The sequence below is a fragment of the Myotis nattereri genome, assembly GCF_964212035.1.
Source record: "Myotis nattereri genome assembly, chromosome: 3".
Classification (NCBI taxonomy): domain Eukaryota; kingdom Metazoa; phylum Chordata; class Mammalia; order Chiroptera; family Vespertilionidae; genus Myotis; species Myotis nattereri.
The window spans coordinates 106,000,210-106,024,869 of NC_138077.1; the positions used below are offsets into that span (position 1 = coordinate 106,000,210).

A 24,660-nucleotide genomic window follows, 5' to 3' on the forward strand; every position below is an offset into this window, starting at 1 on the left:
AGTTCCTTTTATATTTTGAATATCAGCTGTATCTTTGCCAAATATGTCCTCCTACTGAATGGGCTCCCTTTTAATTTTGTTGATGGTTTCTTTCTATTTTGATGTACTTCCATTAGTTTATTGTCTCCTTGGTTTCCTTTGCCCTAGGAAATGTATCTATAAACATGTTACTAAAAGAGATGTCTGCCGAAACCGGTTTGGCTCAGTGGATAGAGCGTCGGCTTGCGGACTGAAAGGTCCCAGGTTCGATTCCGGTCAAGGGCATGTACCTGGGTTGCGGGCATATCCCCAGTAGGAGATGTGCAGGAGGCAGCTGATCGATGTTTCTCTCTCATCGATGTTTCTAACTCTCTATCTCTCTCCCTTCCTCTCTGTAAAAAGTCAATAAAAAATATATTAAAAAAAAAAAAGAGATGTCTGAGATTTTGCTGCCTTTGGTTTTTTCTAGGATTTTTATGCTTCCATGGCTTACATTTAAGTCTTTTATCCATTTTGAGTTTATTCTTGTGTATGATGTAAGTTAGTGGTCTAATTTCTTTTTCTTTTTTTGCATGTGTCTGTCCAATTTTCCCAATACCATTTATTGAAGACTTTCTTGACTCCATTGTATATTCTTGCCTTCTTTGTCAAATATAAATTGAGTGTAATGGCTTGGGTCAATTTCTGGGGTCTTTGTTCTGTATCATTGTTCTATATCCCTGTTCATGTGCCAGTACCAGGCTGTTTTGAGTACAGTGGCTTTGTAGTAAAACTTAATATCTGGTATTGTGATCCATCCAAATTTGTTCTTCTTTCTCAAGATTGCTGAGGCTATTTGGGATCTTCTTTTTTTCCATATAAATTTTTGGAGTATTCTAGATCTGTGAAATATGCTGTTGGTATTTTAATGGGGATTGCATTGAATCTGTAGATTGCTTTGGGTAGGATGGACATTTTAATGATGTTAATTCTACCTATTCATGAACATGGTATATTCTTCCACTTGATTATATCTCTATCTCTTTTTTCAATGTCCAGTAGTTGAGTACAAGTCTTTTACTTCCCTGGTTAAGTTTATTCCTAAATATCTTAATGTTTTTGTTGCAATGATAAAGGGCATTGTTTATTTAGTTTCTGAGAATTCATTATTGGTGTATAAAAATGCCATTGATTTCTGGGTGTTAATTTTGTAACTTGCTACATTGCAAAATTCATTTATTAGATCTAGTAGCTTTTGGGTGGAGTCTTTAGGGTCTTCTATGTACAATATCATGCCATCCTTGAATAATGACAGTTTTACTTCCTCCTTTCCAATTTGGATGCCTTTTATCTTCTTCTTGTCTGATCACTGTGGGGCTAGGACTTCCAGTACTATGTTGAATAAGAGTGGTGAGAGTGAGCATCCCTGTCTTTTTTCTGTTCTTAGGGGAAATAGTTTTAATTTTTGCCCATTGAGTAAGATGTTGACTGTAGGTTTGTCATATATGGCCTTTATTCTGTTGAGATATGATCCCTGTACTTCCACTTTGCTGAGCGTTTTTATCAAAACTGGGTGTTGGATTTTGTTGAATGCTTTTCTGCATCTATTGATATGATCATGTGATTTTTGTCTTTCAATTTTTTTCTGTAATGTATCACGTTTATTGATTTGAGAATATTGTACCAGCCTTGCATCCCTGGAATAAATCCCAGTTGGTCATGGTGTATGACTTTTTTAAATTGTTGCTGGATCTGCTTTTCTAATATGTTGTTGAGGATTTTAGCATCTATGTTCATCGAGGATATTGGCCTATAATTTTCTTTCTTTATAGTGTCTTTATCTAGATTTAGAATTAGGATAAAGTTAGCCTCATAAAAAGAGCTTGAAAGTGTTCCTTTCTCCTACACTTTTTTCAAATAGTTTAAGGAGCAGAGATGTTATTTCTTCTTTTAAAAGTTTGGTAAAACTCTCACTGCCCTGTGAAGCCATCTGGGAGTTTTTTTTATTATGGCTTTTATTTCATCAGTTGTTATTGGCCTATTCAGGTTTTCTGATTCTTCCTGATTTAGTTTTGGGAGATTGTATTTTTCTAGGAATTTGTCCATTTCCTTCACATTGTCCAGCTTATTGGCATATAGTTGTTCATAGTATTTTCTTACAATCCTTTGTATTTCTGCGGTGTCAGTTGTTACTCCTCCACCTTAATTTCTGATTGTTTTTTTTTTTTTTGGGGGGGGGGGGGTCATCTCTCTTTGCTTCTTTATTTTAAATTAAATCTTTATTGTCCAGATTATTACAGTTGTCCTCTTTTTCCCTGCATAGCTACCCTCCACCTGGTTCCCACTCCACCCTCTACCCTTACCCCACCACCCACTGTCCTCATCCATAGGTGTACGATTTTTGAGAATAGTCAGTCCACTCCCTTTCTATGCCCCTGATTCTATTATAATCAGCAGTTTATTCTGTTCATCAGATTATTTATTCACTTGATTTTTAGATTCACTTGTTGATAGATGTGTATTTGTTGTTCATAATTTGTATCTTTACCTTTTTCTTCTTCTTCCTCTTCTTAAAGGATACCTTTCAGCACTTCATATAATACTGGTTTGGTGGTGATGAACTCCTTTAGCTTTTTCTTATCTGTGAAGCTCTTTATCTGACCTTCAATTCTGAATGATACCTTTGCTGGGTAAAGTAATCTTGGTTGTAGGTTCTTGCTATTCATCACTTTGAATATTTCTTGCCACTCCCTCTGGCCTGCATAGTTTCTGTTGAGAAATCAGCTGACAGTCATATGGGTACTCCCTTGTAGGTAACTGTTTTTCTCTTGCTGCTTTTAGGATTCTCTCTTTGTCTTTTGCTCTTGGCATTTTTTTTTATATTTTATTGATTTTTTACAGAGAGGAAGGGTGAGGGATAGAGAGCTAGAAACATCGATGAGAGAGAAACATTGATCAGCTGCCTCCTGCACACTCCCTACTGGGGATGTGCCCGCAACCAAGGTACATGCCCTTGACCGGAATCGAACCCGGGACCCCTCAGTCCGCAGGACGACGCTCTATCCACTGAGCCAAACCGGTTTGGCTGCTCTTGGCATTTTAATTATGATGTGTCTTGGTGTGGTCCTCTTTGGATTCCTTTTGTTTGGGGTTCTGTGTGCTTCCTGGACTTATAAGTCTATTTCTTTCACCACATAGGGGAAGTTTTCTGTCATTATTTCTTCAAATAGGTTTTCAGTATCTTGCTCTCGCTCTTCTTCTGGCACCCCCATAATTCGGATGTTGGTATGCTTAAAGTTGTCCCAGAGGCTCCTTACACTATCTTCATATTTTTGGATTCTTTTTGCTTTTCTGGTTGGGGGTTTTTAGCTTCTTCGTATTTCAAATCTTTGACTTGATTCTTGCGATCCTCTAGTCTGCTGTTGGAATTCTGCATAATATCCTTTATTTCAGTCAGTGTATGCTTAATTTCTAGTTGGTCCTTTTTCATAACCTCGAGGGTCTCACTAAATTTATCAGTGGTTTTTAGAAAATTCTTGAAAAACATTAACAGTGTGGTTTTGAACTCTATATCCTGTAGTTTGCTTTCCTCCATTTCTGTCATTTGTGACCTGTTTCTTTGTCTCCACATTTTTTATGCTTCCCTGTGTTGATAGAGTAGCTTTCTGTGCTAGGTGTCCTATAGGGCCCAGTGGCTCAGCCTCCCAAATTACCTGAGGTGGACACTCTTGGTGCACCCCTTTGTGGGCTTTGTGCACAGTCTTGTTGTAGTTAAGCCTTAATTGTTGTAGGTATCACTGGGAGAAATTGACCTCCAGGCCAATTGGCTATGAGAATTAGCTGTCTGTAGTGGGAGAACTTCTGTGCTGGAGACACCCTTCTGGGGCAAGAATTGCTTCAATGGGTCTTGGTGCTCACTGAGTCTGCCCACTGAGTGTGTCCCTTATGGACCTGAGGAGTTGTAATCTGGATGGTCCCACTCTGACCACTGGGTACACCAGCTCTTGGATCTCTAAGGAGGTGCTAATTTAGCCTCTGACTGAGGCTACCCAGCAGGAGCTATGGAGAGATCTGCAGATTCCTCTTCTTTTTGGGGGGTTTGGAGGTGCCCAGATGAGGCCCAGCTGTGAAGCAATGGAAGCTGCTGTGGGGCCTTGGGCCTTCTTTTCGATGTTCTGGGTCTCTCTGACCCAGCTGCAGTTTGTTAGGTAATTTTCAGATTGCAAAGGGACAGGCCTTTCATATGCAAAAGCCTCTGCGCACAGCTTGGGTGCGGCGGGGTCTCAGGGAGTCAACAGGGTGGAGCAAACAGCTATGGCTGATCCTCAGTCCTACCCTAAAAGGCCCAGCGTCTCAGTGTCCCTTGGTAATTGCTGCAAGCACCTCTGAGAGAAAGCCGCCCTCGAGTTCCGACCAATGCCAGATAGTCCAGTTTCTCCCCGTATGAGTCTGGGTCCCCATAGACTCACCCGGAACTGGAGTTCAGAGCAGTCAGGAGCTTGAGACTCCCTCCTGTTTGAAAAAGACAACCATGTCCTCAGCTGCCAAGCCCTTTCCACGTGAGCCTCAGTACTTCCTCTAAGTCTCAGTGTGCTTTTCTCTTTCCTTCTAGTTGTAGAATTTTCACTCAGTCAGCCTTCCTGCGGTTCTGGATGATGTCTGTTTTGTCTTTTAGTTGTATTTTTGAAGTGGTTTTGCGAGGCAGCTATTTCCGGTATTTACCTATGCCGCCATCTTGGTTTCTCCATCTCTTTGCTTCTTGATGAATCTGGCTAACAGTTCATCAATCTTGTTTTTTTTTGTTGTTTTTTTTTTTCAAAGAACCAGTTCTTGGTTTCATTGATATTTTGTATTGTTTGTGGGTGTGGTTTTTTTTTTAATCTCTATGTCATTTATTTCTGCTCTAATCTTTATTTCCTTCCTTCTACTTACTCTGAGATTTTCTTGTTGTTCTCTAATTCTTTCAGTTGTAAGGTTAAATAGTTTATTATTAATTTTTCTTGTTTTTTGAGGTAGGCCTGTAGTGCTATGAACTTCCCTCTAAGGAATATATTTGCTGTGTCCCAGAGATTTTGGATTGTTATGTGTTCAGTTTCATTTGTTTCCAGGAAGTTTTTTTATTTCTTTCTGATCTCATTAGTAACTCATTCATTGTTTAATAACATGCAAGAAAAGTTAGCCTCCATGTGTTTGAATGTTTTGGGGTGTTTTTACTGTAGTTGATTTCTAGTTTCATTCCATTATGATCTAAGTAGATACTTGATATGATTTAAGTCTCCTTGAACTTGTAGAGACTTGTTTTATGTCCTAACATGAGATCTATCTCATGTGCACTTGAGAAGGATGTATATTCTGCTGCTTTGGAGTGAAATGTTCTACAAATGTCAATTAAATCCATCTGATCCACTGTGTCATTTAGAGTCACTGTTTCTTTGTTAGTTTTTAATCTGGAAGCTCTATCCAGTGAAATCAGCAGAGTGTTAACATCCCTCACTATGACTGTATTGCTGTCGATCTCTCCCATAATGTCTTCTAGAAGTTGTGGGTTTGTTTTTGTTTGTTTTTTTACATATTTAGGTGTTCCTATACTGGGTGCATATATATTTACCAGCGTTATATACTCTTGTTGAATCAATGCCTTTATTATTATATAGTGACCTTTGTTGTCTCTTGTGATGGCCTTCATTTTGAAGTCTATTTTGTCAGATATGAGTATTACTACCCCAGGTTTTTTATATTTCCATTTGCATAGAAAATTTTTCCCACCCCTTCACTCTCATCCTGTATGAGTCTTTTGTTCTGAAGTGGGTCTCTTGTAGACAGCATAGAATTGGGTCACGGTTTTGTATCCATTCAGCTACTCTATATCTTTTGATTGGATCATTTAATACATTTACATTAGGGTTATTATTGATAGGTACTTATTTCTTGCCATTTTAATTCTGTATGCCTAGTATGTTTCTCTCTGGTATATTTCTTCTTCTCATTAGCATTTCTACAGTGCCTTTTTGATGGTGGTAAACTCCTTTAGCCATCTTTTTGTCTGGGAACCTCTTTATTTCACCATCTATTTTAAATGATAGCCTTGCTGGATATAGTAATCTTGGTTTCAGATCCTTTCTTTTCATTGCCTTGAATACTTCATGCCATTCTTTTCTGGCCTGTAGAGTTTCTGATGAGAAATCAGCTGACAGCCTTATCCGAGCTCCTTTGTAAGTAACAAATTGATTTTCTCTTGCTGCCTTTAAAATTCTTTGTCTTTAATTTTTGGCATTTTAATTATGATGTGTCTGGGTGAGAACTTATTTGGGTTCTTCCTGCTTGGTACCCTCTATGCCTCCTGGACTTGCGTGAATGTTTCCTTCACTTGGTTAGGGAAGTTTTCTCCCATTATTTCTTCAAACATGTTCCCTATCTCCTGCTTGCTTTCTTCTCCTCTGGCACTCCTATAATGTGAATATTGTTACATTTCATGGTGTCTCACAGCTCCCTTAAGCTGTCCTCCTATTTTTTAATTGTTTTTTTTTCTTATTTTTGGTCCTTTACTTTTTGGTTCTTTTCTTTGTTTGTTTTTTTCTTTTTGATTGAGTGATTTTTTCCTATCTGTCTTCTAATTCACTGATCCAATTCTTGGCTTCTGCTAATCTGCTGTGTATTCCTTACAATGTGTTATTAGTGCTATGTCATTCTTTATCTCTTTCTGGTATTTTTTCATAGTTACTAAATCTTTTCTCATGCTGTTGAGCTTCTTTGCCATTATTATGCTGAACTCCATATCAGATAAATTTCTTATCTCCATTTTGTTTACCTCTTCTTGAGAATTCTCTTGTTCTTTTATTTGAGGTGTTTGTTTTTTGTCTCCCCATTTTACTACCTATTTGGGTTTGTGTCATGTATTGGTTGATCTGCTATGATTCCCAATCTCTAGTGCAGACACTGTTTCTGAGTGACCCTTAGTATCCTGTTTGGGCTATCAAAAATCTATAGCTTATGGCTCCCTCTGCTGGGGCTGGATACCTTTGGAAATAACCAAGATGTGCACCAGGGTCTGCTTTTCCTAGCCCCAGGCACAGAAGGAAATCAGGCAAACACTCAAAGCCTCCAGAGATCTGACTCTGCCTTCAGTCCAATTTACAGTTTGATTAGCCTCAGGCTATGAACCACAGTTCTTCCAATAGGAGTAACTGCCTTCTCTTCAGGCAAAAACCACCTGGATAGCAAAGGTCCTCCCACAGTGTGATGGAATGACTCAGCACAAGAAAGCAGGGTGGTTGCCCTTTGAGCTCCAATCCCAGAGCCCCCAACTGTGTACTCTCCTCACATAGTTCCAGTCTTCTCTGCCCTCCCTCTGCCAGAGCCCAAGGTGCGTGTCTGCACACAATTTTTTTTTTTTTTGGCCCTTTAAGAGAGTGCCTGCATTTCCCGCCATCTCTCACTGGTGGACAGTAACCCTACTGCTTTTCACAGCCAGACATTCAGTGGGCACTTTTATCAGTTTTGATTCTCAGGGTTTTCATGCCCAGCTTCAGGTTTAGAACCCAGGGTTCTCAGTAGGAACCCCCAACAGTTGAGATATCTCTCCAGGCCTTCAGCTGCTGTCTGTGGGAGCTCGGCCAGCCTTTTTGTGCCTCCGCAGTTCCTACTAGTCTCTATGGGGTCTCCACTTTCCATCCTTGGTTATCATGGTTCTCTCCAGCTAGTCTTCAATTGATTTTTCAGGGTGGTTTTTCGGTATTTTAGTTGTACTTCCAGTTTATTCCTGGGAGACTGTCAGTGTAGCTTCCACTTACTCTGCCACCTTTTTAAATCTCCTTTGTTGGTTCTTATTTTAGTTCTATTCTATGGTTAGCCAGAGTAGTATAAATTTTTTATTCCCTGTTACACTGCCAAATCAGACTAGACACTAGAAGACTCACTAAAGGCTCTTTACCTAAACTTCTCATCATTTTTCTATAGCCTAGATGTAGTGTTCATTTGTTAATTCTTTGCAATTAAATAACTTATACTAGAACCATAGCCATGCAAATTCAGAGACTCCCACAGGTCTTGCTCTGAATGAGTAAAACAAACCAAAAAAAAAAATGAAAAAATGATAACTTGTTTCAGGCTTTTTGTTGTTGTTGTTCCTTATGTGCCACTAAAAGGTAAGACAGATCCAGGGCAACCTTTCCTTCATTCATTACACAAGTTCAGATACAGAGAAAATAGCAAATGCAAATGCCTTGAGGCAGGCAAACCCTTGACATGTGGCTTGGGTGGCATGAGTAGTAGGCCACATGATCAGAGGTGTGGGAAGCCAGCTGATGTAACCCAGGCCACAGTAAGGACTTTGGTATTGATTCTGAGTAAAGTGAGGAACCACGGAAGGTAATGAGCAAAGGAGTGACATGCTTTCTCATTTACCTTTCAAGGGACTTTCGATGTTGAGTGCCTCACAACTGATCACTACACCGGTGGCATGAAGCAAAAATATACTGTGAGCCAACGCAGGCAGCTGTCTGAGAATCCAAACCTATACCTGGGAGAGCGGACCTACTTCATTGCCGCGGTGGAGGTGGAATGGGATTACTCTCCAAGCAGGGAGTGGGAAAAGGAGCTGCATCGTTTACAAGAGCAAAGGTAATTCTCTAGGCAGATTCCCAATTTTTTAGTTTCTCTTTCAAGAAGGCAGAATTATGTTAAATTGCAGTAAAATAAAGTTGTGTTAAATAAGAATAACAACAAAATGCTTCCAAGGCATCCTTCTCATTCAGTTTCAGTTTTCTCACAGGCAATTTTCCATTTGTAGTTATTCATGTTTCTTTTCTATTGGACTGTCTTCTTACATTCATGTGCCCTTATCTTGTCACTGATTTTCAAACTTACACCACAATTAATGTCTCAGTTCAGAGCTAAAGTATTATTTTCTCTATCAACTATTTGCTATTTATGTTATATTTTCTCCAAAGATTTTGTTACTAGTCTATTAATCAGTTATTTCACATTTTTAAAGCTATGACTAGTATGTATGAAAGAAAACTTTAAATTGAGGGCAATATTACAGATATGGTCTCTGCCCTCCAAGAAGTTACAGGAAAATACGGTTCAAAACCACCAATAACAAGTAAATCATGGCTCCCTCTGCTGGGGCTGGGTACCTTTTGAAAGAAATTATGGGACTGAAAAAAATAAGTTCAATTTGAATAGATGTTAGCTAAGGGTGGTGGTTGGAGCTGCAGAACCATTCCATTTAGAGCAGCTTCAACCACACTGTGGTTATTCCTTTTGTTCTGTCCCCTCTATTATCTCCCACATAATGCACCAGCCCTTTGTGGTATGACTGGACAGATGGGAGTGGGCATGTATTCAGATCTGGTTCATAACATGTATCTGGACAGTGGTTACCTGGGCAGTTTGACTGCGATGGTGATTATGATTTGTGATGTAAAGGAGTAAAAGGTTATTTCAGTGTTTGGGGTAAAACAGTCAAAAGGTCACAGGAGCCATTAGGAGTCAATAAAAACTTTAGGTAAAGGAAATATCTAGAAAAACATGGCTACTTCAGTTCCTATAGACTAGAAACATTGTAGTATCCAGGGAACATGTCAGTGGTGAAATCTGGACCCATACAGCTTTAGACCAATAAATAAACCTTGGATATGGCCTCCTCTAATACCTCATTTCAGAGGAGAAGAAACCAAGACTCCAATGAGAAATGACTAGCTGGGGGTCATTTTAGTGGTGGAATCCAGGCTCCACTCTGCCTAGGTGCACTTCCTACCACCCATGTCTATTTTTAAAGTCTTGCGGGAATGGGAGAGTGGTATTGAAAACTAGCACAATTACGTAAGTAAAAAATGTATGTTTGTTCAAAACTTAAAACTCAACTTCCACTTTCACTAAAACAAATACTAACTTAGTTGTGTGTGTGTGTTTTTTTTAAGTGTTTCAAATAATGCATTTTTAGATAAGGAAGAATTTTACATAGGCTCAAAATACAAGAAAGTTGTGTATCGGCAATACACTGATGGCACATTCCAAGTTCCAGTGGAGAGAAAAGCTGAAGAAGAACACCTGGGCATTCTAGGTACTCTAACAGCTACAGTTCACCAGGTGTGGGCAAGTGATGTGCTGCCGCATGTGGCGATGGTCCATGTCTAGGAGTTTCATTTTCTTGGTTCATGTATCAGTTATTTAAATAAAAATAGGAGAGTTCCAGTTGCTATATGAGAGGCTGCCAAATTAGTGAATCTCTTAATAAAGCCAATTAGATCTTTAAAAAATAAAATGTCACTCAATAAAAATGAGAAGCCTATAAATATGGCATAATAAAATACTGTGTCAAAAGTATTATCCCATATACTATTATCCCATATACTATTATCCCATATATTATCCCATATACTAATGAAATTGTATATATTTGGTGTTTATTAAACTGATGCTTATAGTTTGGGTGAAATTCCTAGAACTTACTTTCTAATGAAATTCTTAATCAAATTCTCCATTATTCTCCCATCCCTCAAAAAAAAAAAAAATCATAGCTATTTACTTTTAAAATTAAGATGTAAATGATTAACTCCAAAGGGGAGAAATTTATATATAGATAAGGAGATAGGGAAAGAAAAACGTGTTACTGTGCACACAGCAGGGGGAAAAGATTTCTTCAATTTTTTAGGAATCATTTTAAGACACAATGTTTAAGAACTTGACTAACACTGGTCTTGGGAATTTCCTTGAAAATCGTCAAGTAAAAGGGACACCACTCCCAACCCCACTGTGTTTCCACACTAATAGAGCTCTCTGGGGCTTGGTTATCCTCAGCCTCAGAGAAAGATACCCCAGGGAGAATGCAGTGTTGCTGGTTCACAGAAATTCTCCCAGACAGAAAACAAGCTACGATTGGCTGGAGAGGAGAGAAGGCGGGGTAGCCCCACCCATCCTTTCAAATGCAGGACTGCCTGCAGTTATTAATTCACGCCCAGGAAATTCTGGAAGTCCAAATGCTGAGATCAGGACTCCAGGCCAGGGATGAGTCACAGTGATTCACCAGGATTAGGCCATTAAACTGCAGGGGGCTTTCAGGCCCAAACCTCCCCAGGCCTGGAGATAAAATAAGAGATTGCAGCCATACTAGTGTTTTTATCCTGAATCCTTTGGAATGAGGTATAATCCAATAGTAATACAGCACGGAGCCACAGGAGGTAAAACAGACTAGGGCAGTGATGGCGAACCTATGACACGGGTGTCAGAGGTGACACGTGAACTCATTTTTTTGGTTGATTTTTCTTTGTTAAATGGCATTTAAATATATAAAATAAATATCAAAAATATAAGTGTTTTACTATGGTTGCAAATATCAAAAAATTTCTATATGTGACACGGCACCAGAGTTAGGTTAGGGTTTTTCAAAATGCTGACATGCCGAGCTCAAAAGGGTCGCCATCACTGGACTAGGGCCTTAATGCTAAATTATCCAATCTGTGTTTTTATTTCTGAGTTAGAACTTCTGATCTGACAGCATATAAGCCACTCTTCCTCTTCACTCTTGCCAGGTCCACAACTTCATGCAGATGTTGGAGACAAAGTGACTATTATCTTTAAAAACATGGCTACAAGGCCCTACTCAATACATGCCCATGGGGTGAAAACGGAGAGTGCTACTGTTACTCCAACCTTCCCAGGTACTCATGGGGTGGGAGATTGCTACTGTTACTGCACCTTCCCAGGTACTCATGGGGTGGGAGATTGCTACTGTTACTCCACCTTCCTAGGTACGCATGGGGTGGAGGTGTGCGATAGATTTTACAGCTTCTCCACTAATTACCTGTCAGGAAGATATTCCTTCCAAATGATTGTTGCTTGAGAAAGTGAAGGAGGTGGTCAAGAGGGGACACAGGGAAATGTGTCTGCATGTGTGTGTATGATTGCATTCACCTACTAAAAAAAATGCACAGCACTGAGGAAGAAATCTGATGGTGTTGGGCATCCATAGACACTCAGGTTTGAGCCAGAAGAGATGGTCTCTCTCCACGCAGCTAGAACACACCCCAGACAACACTGATCACCTTGAACATGGCTGAATGTTCTCCTGCCTGTGTCTGAGGATAGGATCCTAAGGACAGAGGCTGCCACTTGAAATTTTAAATCTCTGGTATCTAACCCACTATCTGAAATGTTTAAGAACTCAATAAATGTTTAACAGAGTAAAATTTAAAATAACTTAAATTCAGGGGTGTATTTTCTTTCATAGGAACTGTATTTTTCATCTATTAGTTGTGAAGTTGGCTCTTAGGGAAGAGCCATTTCTCAGTAATTTAGCAGTTCCCAAATACAGGGTGGGGCAGAAGTAGGTTTACAGATGTTCATATGGAAAATAACACCATAATTAATAAATCATAATATAAGAATCAACTCTGTTTTGTATACTTGCAACTGTATATCAAGTGAGAAACAATAAATTACTATATATGGGAGTAGAAATGAAAAGCCCTGCCCTCATGATCCTCACAGTCTTCCTAGGAGATAAACAATATATAAAAATGTTAACGCAGATGAGCCCTGGCCCTGGCAGATGGTTTGGCTCAATGGATAGAGTTGTTGGCCTGTGGGTTGAAGGGTCCCGGGTTTGATTCCAGTCAAGGGCACATACCTCAGTAGCAAGCTTGATCCAGGTCCTGGTTGGGGTGTGCAGAATGCAACCAATCGCTGTGTCTCCCTCACATCGATGTTTCTCTCTCTGTCTCTCCCTCTCCCTTCCACTCTCTCTCTCTTAAAAAAAAATAATAAAAATTTTAAAATCAATGGAAAAATGTCCTTGGGTGAGGATTAACCAAAATAATAATAATAAAATTAAGGCAGATGAGAGAGAATAAGTAACAATGGCACTATTTTAGGTAGGGTGATCAGAAGGGCTTCTCTGAGGAGTTGCCACTGGTGAAGACATTTAAGTTATGAGAAATAACAATCCACTTAGTTGGGAAGAGTTGTGTGAGAAGAGCATTCTAGGTCCCAAGATGGGAAGGGACTTGGTATGTCTGAGGAACAGTGAGGAGATCAGAGGCCAGCAGAGCAAAAGGGAGAGATGGAAGAGGTGAGATGCTAAGGGACCTAAGAGGTCATAGTCAGGACCTTAGATTTTATCCTAAAAACCCTACAAGGGTTTGAACTGGAGAATGATGATCCTATGAACACTTTTAAAAGGACTGTCTGGCTAGTGTGTAGCAGTGACTGTAGGGGACAAGGGAAGAAGCAAGGATTGGTTAGAACAGTGGTTCTCAACCTTCCTAATGCTGCAATGTTGTGGTGACCCCCAACCATAAAATTATTTTCGTTGCTACTTCATAACTGTAATTTTGCTACTGTTTTGAATCATAATGTAAATATCTGATATGCAGGATGTATTTTCATTGTTACAAATTGAACATAATTAAAGCATAGTGATTAATCACAAAAATATGTAATTATGTGTATTTTCCGATGGTCTTAGGCGACCCCTGTGAAAGGGTCGTTCGACCCCCAAAGGGTCACGACCCACAAGTTGAGAACCGCTGGGTTAGAGGGTTTTAGTGATAATCTGGGTAAGTAAATGAGTCTTGGACCAGCTTAGAAATGGCGGAAATGGTAAGCTGTCACATTCTGGTTTTATTTTAAAGCTGGTGTTAAAAGGACCTGCTGAAAGGCTGGGCATTATAGAAGGTTAGGGAAGGAGGAGGAGTCCAGTCAGTGCCAAGGTTGGGCATTGGGCACCTGGTGACAGCAGATTGTGGTGGAAATAGAGAAGGAAATGCCATTATTCAGCTCATGAAAATAAGAGTATAGATGAAGGGACAATATATTCTGGAGGTAAATCTATGCTTTATTCTCAGTAAAATAGTCTTCTTATGAAAAGGGTGAGGACATAGAGACAGAAAAGATGGAGGGCTTAAGGAAAAAGAAACTAGCTTATCACATCCCTTGAGACCATCCGTCATGTCTTGCTTGATTCCCTAATAAAGGTTTGTTAGACTCTGGCCAATTAAAGTCTGACAGAATGAATAAGTAATAGTGAGGTCTACTACATACATGGAGTTTACAGTGCCCTTCATGGCTGAAAGTCAAGGTCCTGTGAGCAGCTGTACAGGAAAGCTGACTGGGAGCAGAGATCGGCTGGAGAATACAGCACAAATGGACCAGGGTAGAAGCCTTCACAAGACAGGGGAGTGGAGCAACTGGCCATCTTTAGAGTGTCAAGGTACAGGGTACGGTCCTGTGTGTGACAGAGTTGTGACCACACAGTGTATAGTATGACAGACAGAATGGGACAAACTAGAGAGGTCAGTGACCTATGAGATCAAGGTCTGATGGCTCTTCCCCAGGTATCGTGAAATCACTGAGGATAACTACAAAAGGAGAAAAGGAAGACCATGGTGAAGCGAGGGAGTCACATGGTGTGGTCCAGACACACAGACACAGGAGACTGGGGCAGGTGCTAGCTTGGTGGGGATGAGGGCAGTGTAGTAGAGAAACACACTTCAAGCTAAGAAGAGATCTGTTGCAATGTTTCCTCAAGTTGGGATATTGGAATTGCCACTTTTACCAAACAACATCAAATTTGATGTCCTTTGAGCACAGAGAGGCCAAAGTCCAAGGCAACAGTTATCCCAGAAAAAAATAGATCTATTCATTAGGCAGGCAGCCAGACAGGGAGACAGGAGGGAAGACTCAGTCTCTCTCAGACAAGGGCTTAGAGCAAATTTTAAATGAAGTTAGAAAGGAGCTATACATATTAATTCTAATTAAAGGGCTCTTGGATCTAAGTTATCTAGGGTAAGGATGGGAAGGGTGAGAGAAAGTATAAAGAAAATCCAAGTTGGCAGGGTCTGACTGGGTGAGATCTAGGCACCCTTGCTTCTGCAAACCGTCCGCAAGGACCTGGTGTGTGGCTAGGGGCAGATTTTGGTTCTGGCTACCTGTAGGGCTCAGTGGAGTTCATTTGGCTTTCTGTACCCACTCCAGCCTCTGAGCTCAGTCTGGCCTGGCTTGTCTGGTGGTGTCCGGGCACTGTGCGGAGGCTTGCCGTTATCTCCTGAAAACCAAAACAACTAGGAGGGGAAAACCTATGAGGGTCTGGTTCAATGTTTGGGCCCTATTTCACCCTCTTCTGGCTATTGTGATACTGCATGCATGCCAAGTCCAGTTAATTCATAACTGACAAAGAAGATAGAAATGTGTATCTTAGTTTATCCTAAAACTGAATTTCTGAAAACAATTTTGAGTACCACTACTTTTTAAATCTAATTTCCTTCACATTTCCGGTTTCTGGGTCACTGGTTCTTAAGACTAAGCCTGTATATACATTCAGTGGGGCCTTGACTTATGAGTGTCCCAACTAACAAGTTTTTCGAGATACGAGCAGGCTCTCGGCCGATTTTTTGCCTTGAGTTGCGAGCTAAAATTCGGGTTACGAGCCAGCTTCAGATACCCCACCGCCAGTTGGCGCAGCGAATGTCACAGTGAACGCCACAACATCAGCCCAGCATCATGTGTCTCACTCGTTCACTTTATGATTTGACATACAAGTAATTTGAGTTACGAGCTCCGTCACGGAACGAATTAAACTCGTAAGTCAAGGCCTCACTGTACATATGTACATATGTGTGTGTATGTGTGTGTGTGTGTGTATATATATATGTATATATACTGAATATAACTGGATGCATCAATACTTGATTAATTTAGGTGAAACTCACACTTACATATGGAAAATCCCAGAAAGATCTGGAGCTGGAAGTGAGGATTCTGCTTGTATTCCATGGGCCTACTATTCAACTGTAGATCAAGTTAAGGTAAACTTACATCATCTGTGTTCTGTGAAAAGTCCCAAAACAGACACAGAGCTGAAGGAAGATGAGGTTAGTTTCTGTAGGCCAGTTCTACAGTAAATTCCCAGGGGAGTAAGTGGCTCTGCAACTCACTTCGGTTTCTTTTTGTTTGTGTTTACACATACATCTATGACTGCTGATTCTGAGTAACACAGATTTAAATATTAATCAATACAGTTTTTATTTCCCATTCATATCAGAATACATAAACACAAAACACTGATGTCTGTGATTTCAGAGCTCTATTATTACATGGTTTAAAATGCTGACCTCACCAATGACAGCACAACTAATACTGCTTTTTGACTAAATATTCCAAAGCCAACAAAACACTCAACAATGACAAATCAGAACAGGTCCCCAAATTATTTTGTAGAATTAAATCTCTAGTCCTAATCTTTCTCCTGAGTTCCAGATTTGTCTATACACCTGTCGACTGATCATCTCCATCAGCATGTCCCATAGGCTCTGGAAACTCAGCAACTTTAAAGTGGAAATTGAGATCTTCCTCCACCTTCTCCTGTATTTCCTGTTATACTAGATAGCATCGAAGCACCCAATCTATTCAGTTGTTCAAGCTAGAACCCTGGATATAAAGTATCGAATGCATCCTCTTAGCTCCACCAAGGAATTCACATACATAGGCCTCAGCCCATTCCTTTTCTCCATCTCCATAGATCAGGTCCTTGTAATTTGCTTCCACAATGCAATGGCTTCCTAGTCTCCAGTATCTCCCCCCTCCAAGCCTTCCTTCACTCCACCATCAGGATGACTGGGCTAAAATGCAAATACGCTGCCATTCCATGTTCAATGTTTCAGTGGCCACCTATGTCCCACAAGACAAAATCTAAAATTCCTGAACATGATACAACACAAAGGTCCTTCAGGAACTAATCTACCACTACTAATGTCCAGCCAAACCGGACTTTCCATAGGCTTAAGTCAACTGAGGTCTTCCTCTTCTGTGTTCATTAGCACTGTACATACCTCCAACACAGCAAGGGGTTCCTTCTTCTGCTCCTCTATTTCCCTGGCTAGACTGAATGCCTACAGGGCAAGGCTTTATATGATTCATCTCTGGATTTCAGTGACTGGCATAGTGCTTGGCTTATGGAATAGGCAAACCAACACTGTTCATTTGGGGTTCTTTTAAATTGCTGCTCATTAGCTGAGTCAATATTTGGCCTCTGCACCCACACCACCTACCTGTAACTCACCATTGTTCCAATTTAACAGCTTCAAGTAGAAAGTTGCTGACTTGACTGTACCACATTGGGTAAAGTTTACTACCTAAATCAGTCCTTCCAAAATTCCTCAGGTCATGGGCAATAGGTTCCGCTCCAGTTCTCTGATATCCTGACCTAGCTCTGGCTGCTGTTTCTCAGTGATTAGAGTGCCAGCCCCGTGCACTGAAGGCTCTCGGGTTTGATTCCCAAAGGCATGTAGCTGGGTTGCAGGTTCCTTCCCCAGCTCCAGTGAGTCATGTGCAGGAGGCAACCAATCGATGTGTCTCCTCAAATTGATGTTTCTTTTTCTCTTTCTCCTCCTCCCTTCCTCACTTCCTCCTTTCCACTTCCTCTAAAAATCAATGGAAAAAATATCCTCAGGTGAGGATTAACAAACCAACAAATCCTGACCTATATCACAAGGATGACTGAAGTTTTTGCTCTTTTCAGGATCTCTATAGTGGATTAATTGGCCCACTGATTGTTTGTCGGAGACATTACCTGAAAGTATTCAATCCTATAAAGAAACTGGAATTTTCACTTCTGTTTTTAGTTTTTGATGAGAATGAATCTTGGTACTTAGATGACAACATCAAAACATACTCTGATCACCCTGAGAAAGTAAACAAAGACAATGATGAATTCATAGAAAGCAATAAAATGCATGGTATGATACATTATTCTAAAACCCTTTCCTTTCAAATACAATTATTTTGGAGACTATTCATTTTGAAATGAACCTCATCTGTCTCACTTGAGGTAGAATCCTGTTCAAAGCAAAATCATCTATTTACTTCTCTCCTCATTCCAAAGTCTCATTCCCTTTTAAATAAACTCAAATCAGGCTTAAGGCTTTTGATACTAAGTGACTAGATAGCAGTGTGACATTATTGACCTGAAAGTACTCATTTCCCTCATCTGTCATGAAATAACTTCTAGTACCTCAGAAAAGATCCCACTAATTGACCTCACAATCATATTTTCTATGATTTCTTGGTTTAAAATATCCTGGAAGGTAACATAAAAATCATGTGCTTCCCCAGCTATTAATGGGAGAATGTTTGGGAACCTGCAAGGCCTCACAATGCGTGCGGGAGATGAAGTCAACTGGTACCTGATGGGAATGGGCAATGAGATAGACTTGCACTCCGTGCATTTCCATGGCCACAGCTTCCAATACAAGGTAAGAGCCAGCCATGGTCATTATTCTTGCTCAATTTGACAATGTTTTAATACAAATGAAGAAAATATTTCCTCAGAGATACTCATGGAAAATTGAAAGTTTCAAGAGATAACTATTTTCTAAGAGTGTGGCACACGGCAGTTTCAATTGCCATTACCAGTCTTTGTTATATCTGGGACTCCTCCTGGGATTTACAGTTTTTGCTGGACTTTCATGGAGTTCTGCTCATATATTCCTGGGTAGGGCATTTGAATAGAAGTGTTAACAGAGAGGGTAGGAATTTTCCCTTGTGTAACACAAGGGCTCCAATAAAAAGCAAAACATTGTTAAAGTGTAAGAGGTAACAGACCTCTTTTCGCCACACTTACCTGAAGGCCATAGTGCCAAGGCTTTAGCAGAAATCCAAGGACCACATATCCCACTGTTTGTATTAGACACAGAAATATACAGGGGCTTTTTTTTTTTAAACAAATCCTTTTGTCTAATATCTCTGAGCTGGCCAATGAAACATTTGAATTCTCACATATAATAAACTTCATATAAATGTTGTCATTTTTCTAATTAAGCACAGGGGCGTTTATAGTTCTGATGTCTTCGACATTTTCCCTGGGACATACCAAACCCTAGAAATGGTCCCAAGAACACCTGGAATCTGGTTACTCCACTGCCATGTGACTGACCACATCCATGCCGGAATGGAAACTACTTACACCGTTCTACCAAATAAAGGTGAATATCACGTTAGTGATCCCAGAAGTCATATACCCACAAATATAATTAAGATGCAATACTTTGCCAAAATACGTCCCCCAATAGGAAGCTTTTGTGAATTTGCTGTTCTTTCTTTCTTTCTCCTCTACCTTTGAACAGGATTTTTTTTTTTTTAACTGCTAAATGGTATAACTGCTTTTCTGAAAACAGTCGGTTCTGAAAACAGCACCACTACTCCTTAAGCCAGTCCAAATGACACCAATTAGATGCAGTGTAATTATAATGGATATAAGTGAGCAGTCATATCATCTATAAAGACACTGATCATGGATCATACATTTAATTTCTTTCTTAAAACTAACTTTTTTTCTAGGTGTTACCTGGTATACAAACATCCCTCCCCCCACTCCCCCAAAATTCCCCAATTATCAATATAATTTGAATTATGCAATCAGGCAGAACAGTGTCTTTTTTGATTCTGGAGGGCGGAGTTTGTTTGGTCTTTTTTTAAAAAATATCTTTTTAATATATTTTTATTGATTTCAGATAAGGAGAAAGAGATAGAAACATCAATGATGAGAGAGAATCATTGGTTGGTTGCCTCCTGCACACTATCTACTGGGGATCTAGCCAGAAATCCAGGCACGGGCCCTGACTTGGAATTGAACCATGACCTCCTGGTTCATAGGTCGATGCTCAACCACTGAACCACACTGCCCAGGTGTGGGAGGGTGTTCTTGATTATTGTTTATGACAGACTGTCTTAGTCCATTTGGCTGCTATAACAAAATACAAAACTGGGTAGCTTACAAAGAACAAATTTATTTTCGTAGTTCTGAAGGCTATTAGTCAGGATGTCAGCATGATCAGGCGAGGGTCCTTTTTCGGGTTTCAGACTTCTTGCTATATCCTCACGTGGCAGAAAGGTCAAACTAGCTCTCTGGAGTCTACAAATCCCATTCATGAGGGTCCCGCTCTCATTATCTAATCAATTCCCAAAGACCTACCTCCTAACACCATCATCTTGGGCATTAGGTTTTCAATATATAACAATTTTGGGTTGTAGGGGCGGTGGGGGTGACAGAAACATGCAGATCACAGCAAAGATCCTAGGAGAAAACAGAATATAAATTCCCCACTCCTCCACTCCAGCAGGAACACTCCCTCCCCCATAGATGCTCAAGCATCCACTCACAGGAAAACAAACAGCTCTTGTGGATAAACACTAACACACTGTGTTATATGAAAAGTAAAATTCCTGCTTTGTGGCTGTGGGCTCTGCTCTTTCCTGGGTCTTCTGAGTTCAGAATTGGCAAAGGCAAATCCTACAGGGGGAAATTATGTAGAGAAAACAACTCCTTGTGTTTCCTAAATACAGGCATAAAGGGAACATATAAATGGAAGAAAATATAGAAGCAAATATATTTCAAATATTAAAAATCACTGAAAGACCAACCATCAATGCAAATGAAAAGTTTTAATTTCTCCTGGGTCTTACATAAACACCTTGCACTATGAAAAACTGCTTCCATGCAAAATTTTGATCACAAAGAGCATACTGAGCACTGGAATACCCAAGACTCACACAGACAAACAAACCACCAGGCTTCATGCCAGCAACTGATGAGCAGGGTGAAGGATAAAAGAGAAAAAGAAAACTTTAGACTCTAAAGAACATTAGCGCCGAAACCGGTTTGGCTCAGTGGATAGAGCGTCGGCCTGCGGACTGAAGGGTCCCGGGTTCGATTCTGGTCAGGGGCATGTGCCTGGGTTGCGGGCATATCCCCAGTGGGAGATGTGCAGGAGGCAGCTGATCGATGTTTCTCTCTCATCGATGTTTCTGACTCTCTGTCTCTCTCCCTTCCTCTCTGTGAAAAATCAATAAAATATATTTAAAAAAAAAAAAAAAAAGAACATTAGCATACATGCTTACCATACAAAAGGATGGTTCTTATTTAGAAAAATAACCAAGAGTAAGAGAACAGTTAGGTAGGAAATCCATGCATGCAAATGGCTGGCACATAGAGGATGCTGCTACATGCAACCCCACACAGACAAGGAGAAGGTTCCCCTGCATAATGAGTCTGGAGGAGAAGAGGGAGCCGACTGCTTGCTTGGTTAAGAAAGGGGAGATTGTCTTAAAAAGCCATAGAGATGCCCTAGCTGGTTTGGCTCCATGAATAGAGCATCGGCCTGTGGACTGAAGGGTCCCGGGTTCAATTCCGGTCAGGGGCAAATTTGATCCCCAGTAGGGGGTGTGCAGGAGGCAGCTGGTCAATGAATGTTTCTATCATTGATGTTTCTCTCTCTCTCCCACTTTCTCTCTGAAATCAATCAATAAATATATATATATATATATATATATATATATATATATATATATATATATATATTTTAAAAAGCCATAGAGAAGCCCTGGCTGGTGTGCCTCAGTTGGTTGGGCATCATCCTGTGCACCAAAAGTTTGCTGGCTTGATTCCCAGCCAGGGCACATGTCTGGGGTTGTGGGCTTGATCCTCAGTGGAGGGCATGCAAAAGGCGGACGATTGATGTTCCATTCTCACATCAATGTTTCTCTCTTCATTTCCTCTCTCTATAAAACTCAATAGAAATAAACAAAGTAGGGAAGCATAGAGAAAATTGTAGAACAAATGAAAAATGTGAAGGAAAAACACATGTTGGAAAAAAATTAAAGAGAAATTTGGCACTTACAAAGAGAAAAATATTGTATGGGACTGAAAGAAGCAGTAATGAATAAAAAAAGACAGTTTAAACTATATACAGAAAAGTGGGGAGCCACATTATCAGTCTGAATTATCTTTAAATAGAAGTCTGATAAAGCTGTGGGTAAGTCTACATTAATTCTGAATCTCAGATAAGTTTTTTCCTACCATAACACACAGAGAACACTGGAGGTTAGCTTGAAATCTTTCAGTATTATGTGCTAGGAGAAACACAATTTCCTCCTCACCCCCCAAAAAATTTAGAAAATAATTATGGATGTCCTGTCATACTTAACGTAATGCTTCATTTCCCCTACCAGAGGAAGCATAATAAAGACCTCCTATGACAAATATAAAAAGGGGTACTTTTTTTTTTTAATATATTTTATTGATTTTTTACAGAGAGGAAGGGTGAGGGATAGAGAGCTAGAAACATCGATGAGAGAGAAACATCAATCAGCTGCCTCCTGCACATCTCCCACTGGGGATATGCCCGCAACCAAGGTACATGCCCCTGACCGGAATCGAACCCGGGACCCTTCAGTCCGCAGGCCGACGCTCTATCCACTGAGCCAAACCGGTTTCGGCAAGGGGTACTGTTTTTATACTGTGACATTTTGGAGTAGCCCCTAGAGAAAAAAGTTTGCTTAGATTTAAGTTCCTTATAGGCCGAGGCTATACAATCTGTATTTCTCCTAAGCAACCAAATCCAGTGTAATACTCTGCTTGGTAAATATCTAACCCCATATTAACCTAATGAAAAGAAATTTTAAAAACTCATTTGGACATAATGTCAGATTTACAGAAAAACTGCAAGAGCAGTACAAAAAAACAAACAAAAAATCCCATACACCCTTCACCCAGTTATCCAGATGTTACTATTTTCCACAAAATGTTGCTCTTTTGCACAGTCACATCTGCTCTTTTATTCTCTGTCCGAGCTCCCTGTCTCTCCCCATATCTACATTATATTTACATTATAAATATACTAGAGGCCCGGTGCAAGAAATTCATGCATGGGTACGGTCCCTAGGCCTGGCCAGTGATCAGGGCTGATCTGTGGGGCGCCCGGGGGGCGGGGTGATCGGGAGGGCCCCTGATGGCACCTGCCTTGGCTGGCCTGGGGCCTGCAGGCTGGGGGCAGCTCCTGCGTTGAGCATCTGCCCCCTGGTGGTCAGTGCGCATCATAGCAACCAGTCTTTCCATGGTTTGGTCAATTTGCATATTAGGCTTTTATTATATAGGATACACTTATGTTCCTCAAAACAAGGATATTCTCACACATAAACACAGCACATCTATCAAAATCAGAAGCTTAAAAGTGATCCCAAACTACTGACCCTATTCCAATTTCCCCAACTGTTTTAATCATATTCTTCCTAGAAAATGAAAACCCTGCTCATGTGTCGCATCCCAGCTAGCACATCCTCAGTCACCCTCAGTCTGAAACAGGTCCCTCAGTCTTTCTCTTTTGCAACTGGGACATTTTTAAAGAATGCAAGCCCATCCCTTTGTAGCATGTCCTTCATTTTGGATTTGCCTAATGTTTCCTCACAATTAGATTCAGATTAGGCATTTCTTTGCCAGACTCTCACAGAAGTGATACTGTTTCTCTCAATACACATGTCAAGAGGCAGAAGATGTTGATTTGTTCCGTTACTGGGTTATGTTTGAGTGTTTAATTAAGGTAGTATCAGCCAGGTTTCTCCACTGTAAAAGTTACTATTTTCCCTTTATAATTAACTAGAGGCCCGGTGCATGAAAATTCATGCACTGGAGGGGGGTCCTTCAGCCCAGCCAGCCCCCTCTCACAGTCTGGGAGCCCTCAGGGGCGGGAGGCAACCTGGTGATCAGGAGAAGGCGACACCCCATCACACCTCTGGTGCTGCCACTCCCAGCAGCACAAGCCTCGGCCGGCCCTGATTACCTGTGCCTCAGGCAGCCCTGGGCAGCTGGGCAGCTAACACCTGAGGCTTGCCTGCGCCTTGGGCCAGCCCTGGGTGGCTGGGTGGCTGAGGGGACTGGGGGACTCTCAAGGCAGGTGCGCGAAGCAGCCGGGGCCTTGCCTCGCGCCTGCCGCCTCGGCAGGGCTGAGGGGACTGGGCACTACCATCTTGTGGCTGTAGGCACCACCATCTTTGAGGACGGGGCAGTCAGTTAGCATATTCACTCCTTATTGGCTGTGGGTGCTGCCATCTTTGAGGGCAGGGCAGTCAATTAGCATATTCCCTCTTTATTGGCTGTGGGCACCGCCATCTTTGCAACGGCATGAGGGTCAATTAGCATATTCCCTTTTTATTAGATAAGGATCTTGGGGGAGGAGAAGAGGGAGGGAAGTAATTTTTTTTTAAACAAAGCAGTACTGGAATGAAAGACGTGTTTTTAAACATAGAGCAAGCAGAAAAATATAAATGAATCTAGAATAATTAAAACAAAATAACTAATATTAAAAAAATTAGAATATACTTAAAGTACCATGTACATTTTTTAATCATATGATATATACTATTTTTAATAATGGTCTTAAAATTTCTTTTTCTATAGAGACAAAGTTTGGCCGAAAGAAATAAATTGGTGTTAAGTGAAAAGAAAAAACAACCACCACCAATTCATTATAATGTATTGAAAGTGTTGAATAGAATGTTTACTTAAGAATATCTATAAACATTAAAGGAAGACTGAAAACATACACTTCTGTGCATTTGCGGGGAAACTGTGTTACACTGTTTCACACGAAAAGCTCAACTGACTATTACACATGGCTGACTCTAACACACTAGGTATTTTAATTGATTAATATAGGCCATTTGTGTCACCATCACTGGGGCTATATAAAGCTGTATTTAAAAAAAAAAAAAATCAATGACCAGATATTGTCCTTGGATAGACCTCAAAGGATTACTTTTAAGATTCATTAATATGTTTCCAATCTTTGGATTCCCCATCAATCCCTGTAATGTGCTGCTGACATCATTCCTAAGGAATCAGTAGACATAGGGGTACAGGGAAGTATAATT

At 40.5% G+C, this 24,660-nt stretch overlaps 1 protein-coding gene across 2 annotated transcripts in view; it reads left to right on the forward strand.

The window, feature by feature from the left end:
- Positions 1-24,660, forward strand: part of LOC308516482 (ceruloplasmin) — an 87,566-nt gene extending 62,906 nt beyond the window's left edge. The window contains exons 12-19 of one of the 2 annotated variants that reach the window (XM_081087447.1): positions 8,370-8,577; positions 9,882-10,024; positions 11,493-11,621; positions 15,658-15,764; positions 17,477-17,693; positions 18,070-18,209; positions 18,776-18,938; positions 24,188-24,660. In XM_081087447.1, the coding sequence (XP_080943573.1) occupies positions 8,370-8,577; positions 9,882-10,024; positions 11,493-11,621; positions 15,658-15,764; positions 17,477-17,693; positions 18,070-18,209; positions 18,776-18,938; positions 24,188-24,213 (1,133 nt within the window). In that variant the 3' untranslated portion in view covers positions 24,214-24,660. Of the gene's footprint in view, positions 1-8,369; positions 8,578-9,881; positions 10,025-11,492; positions 11,622-15,657; positions 15,765-17,476; positions 17,694-18,069; positions 18,210-18,775; positions 19,203-24,187 lie in introns of those variants that run through there. The other variant, XM_081087446.1, reaches the window with a different exon arrangement.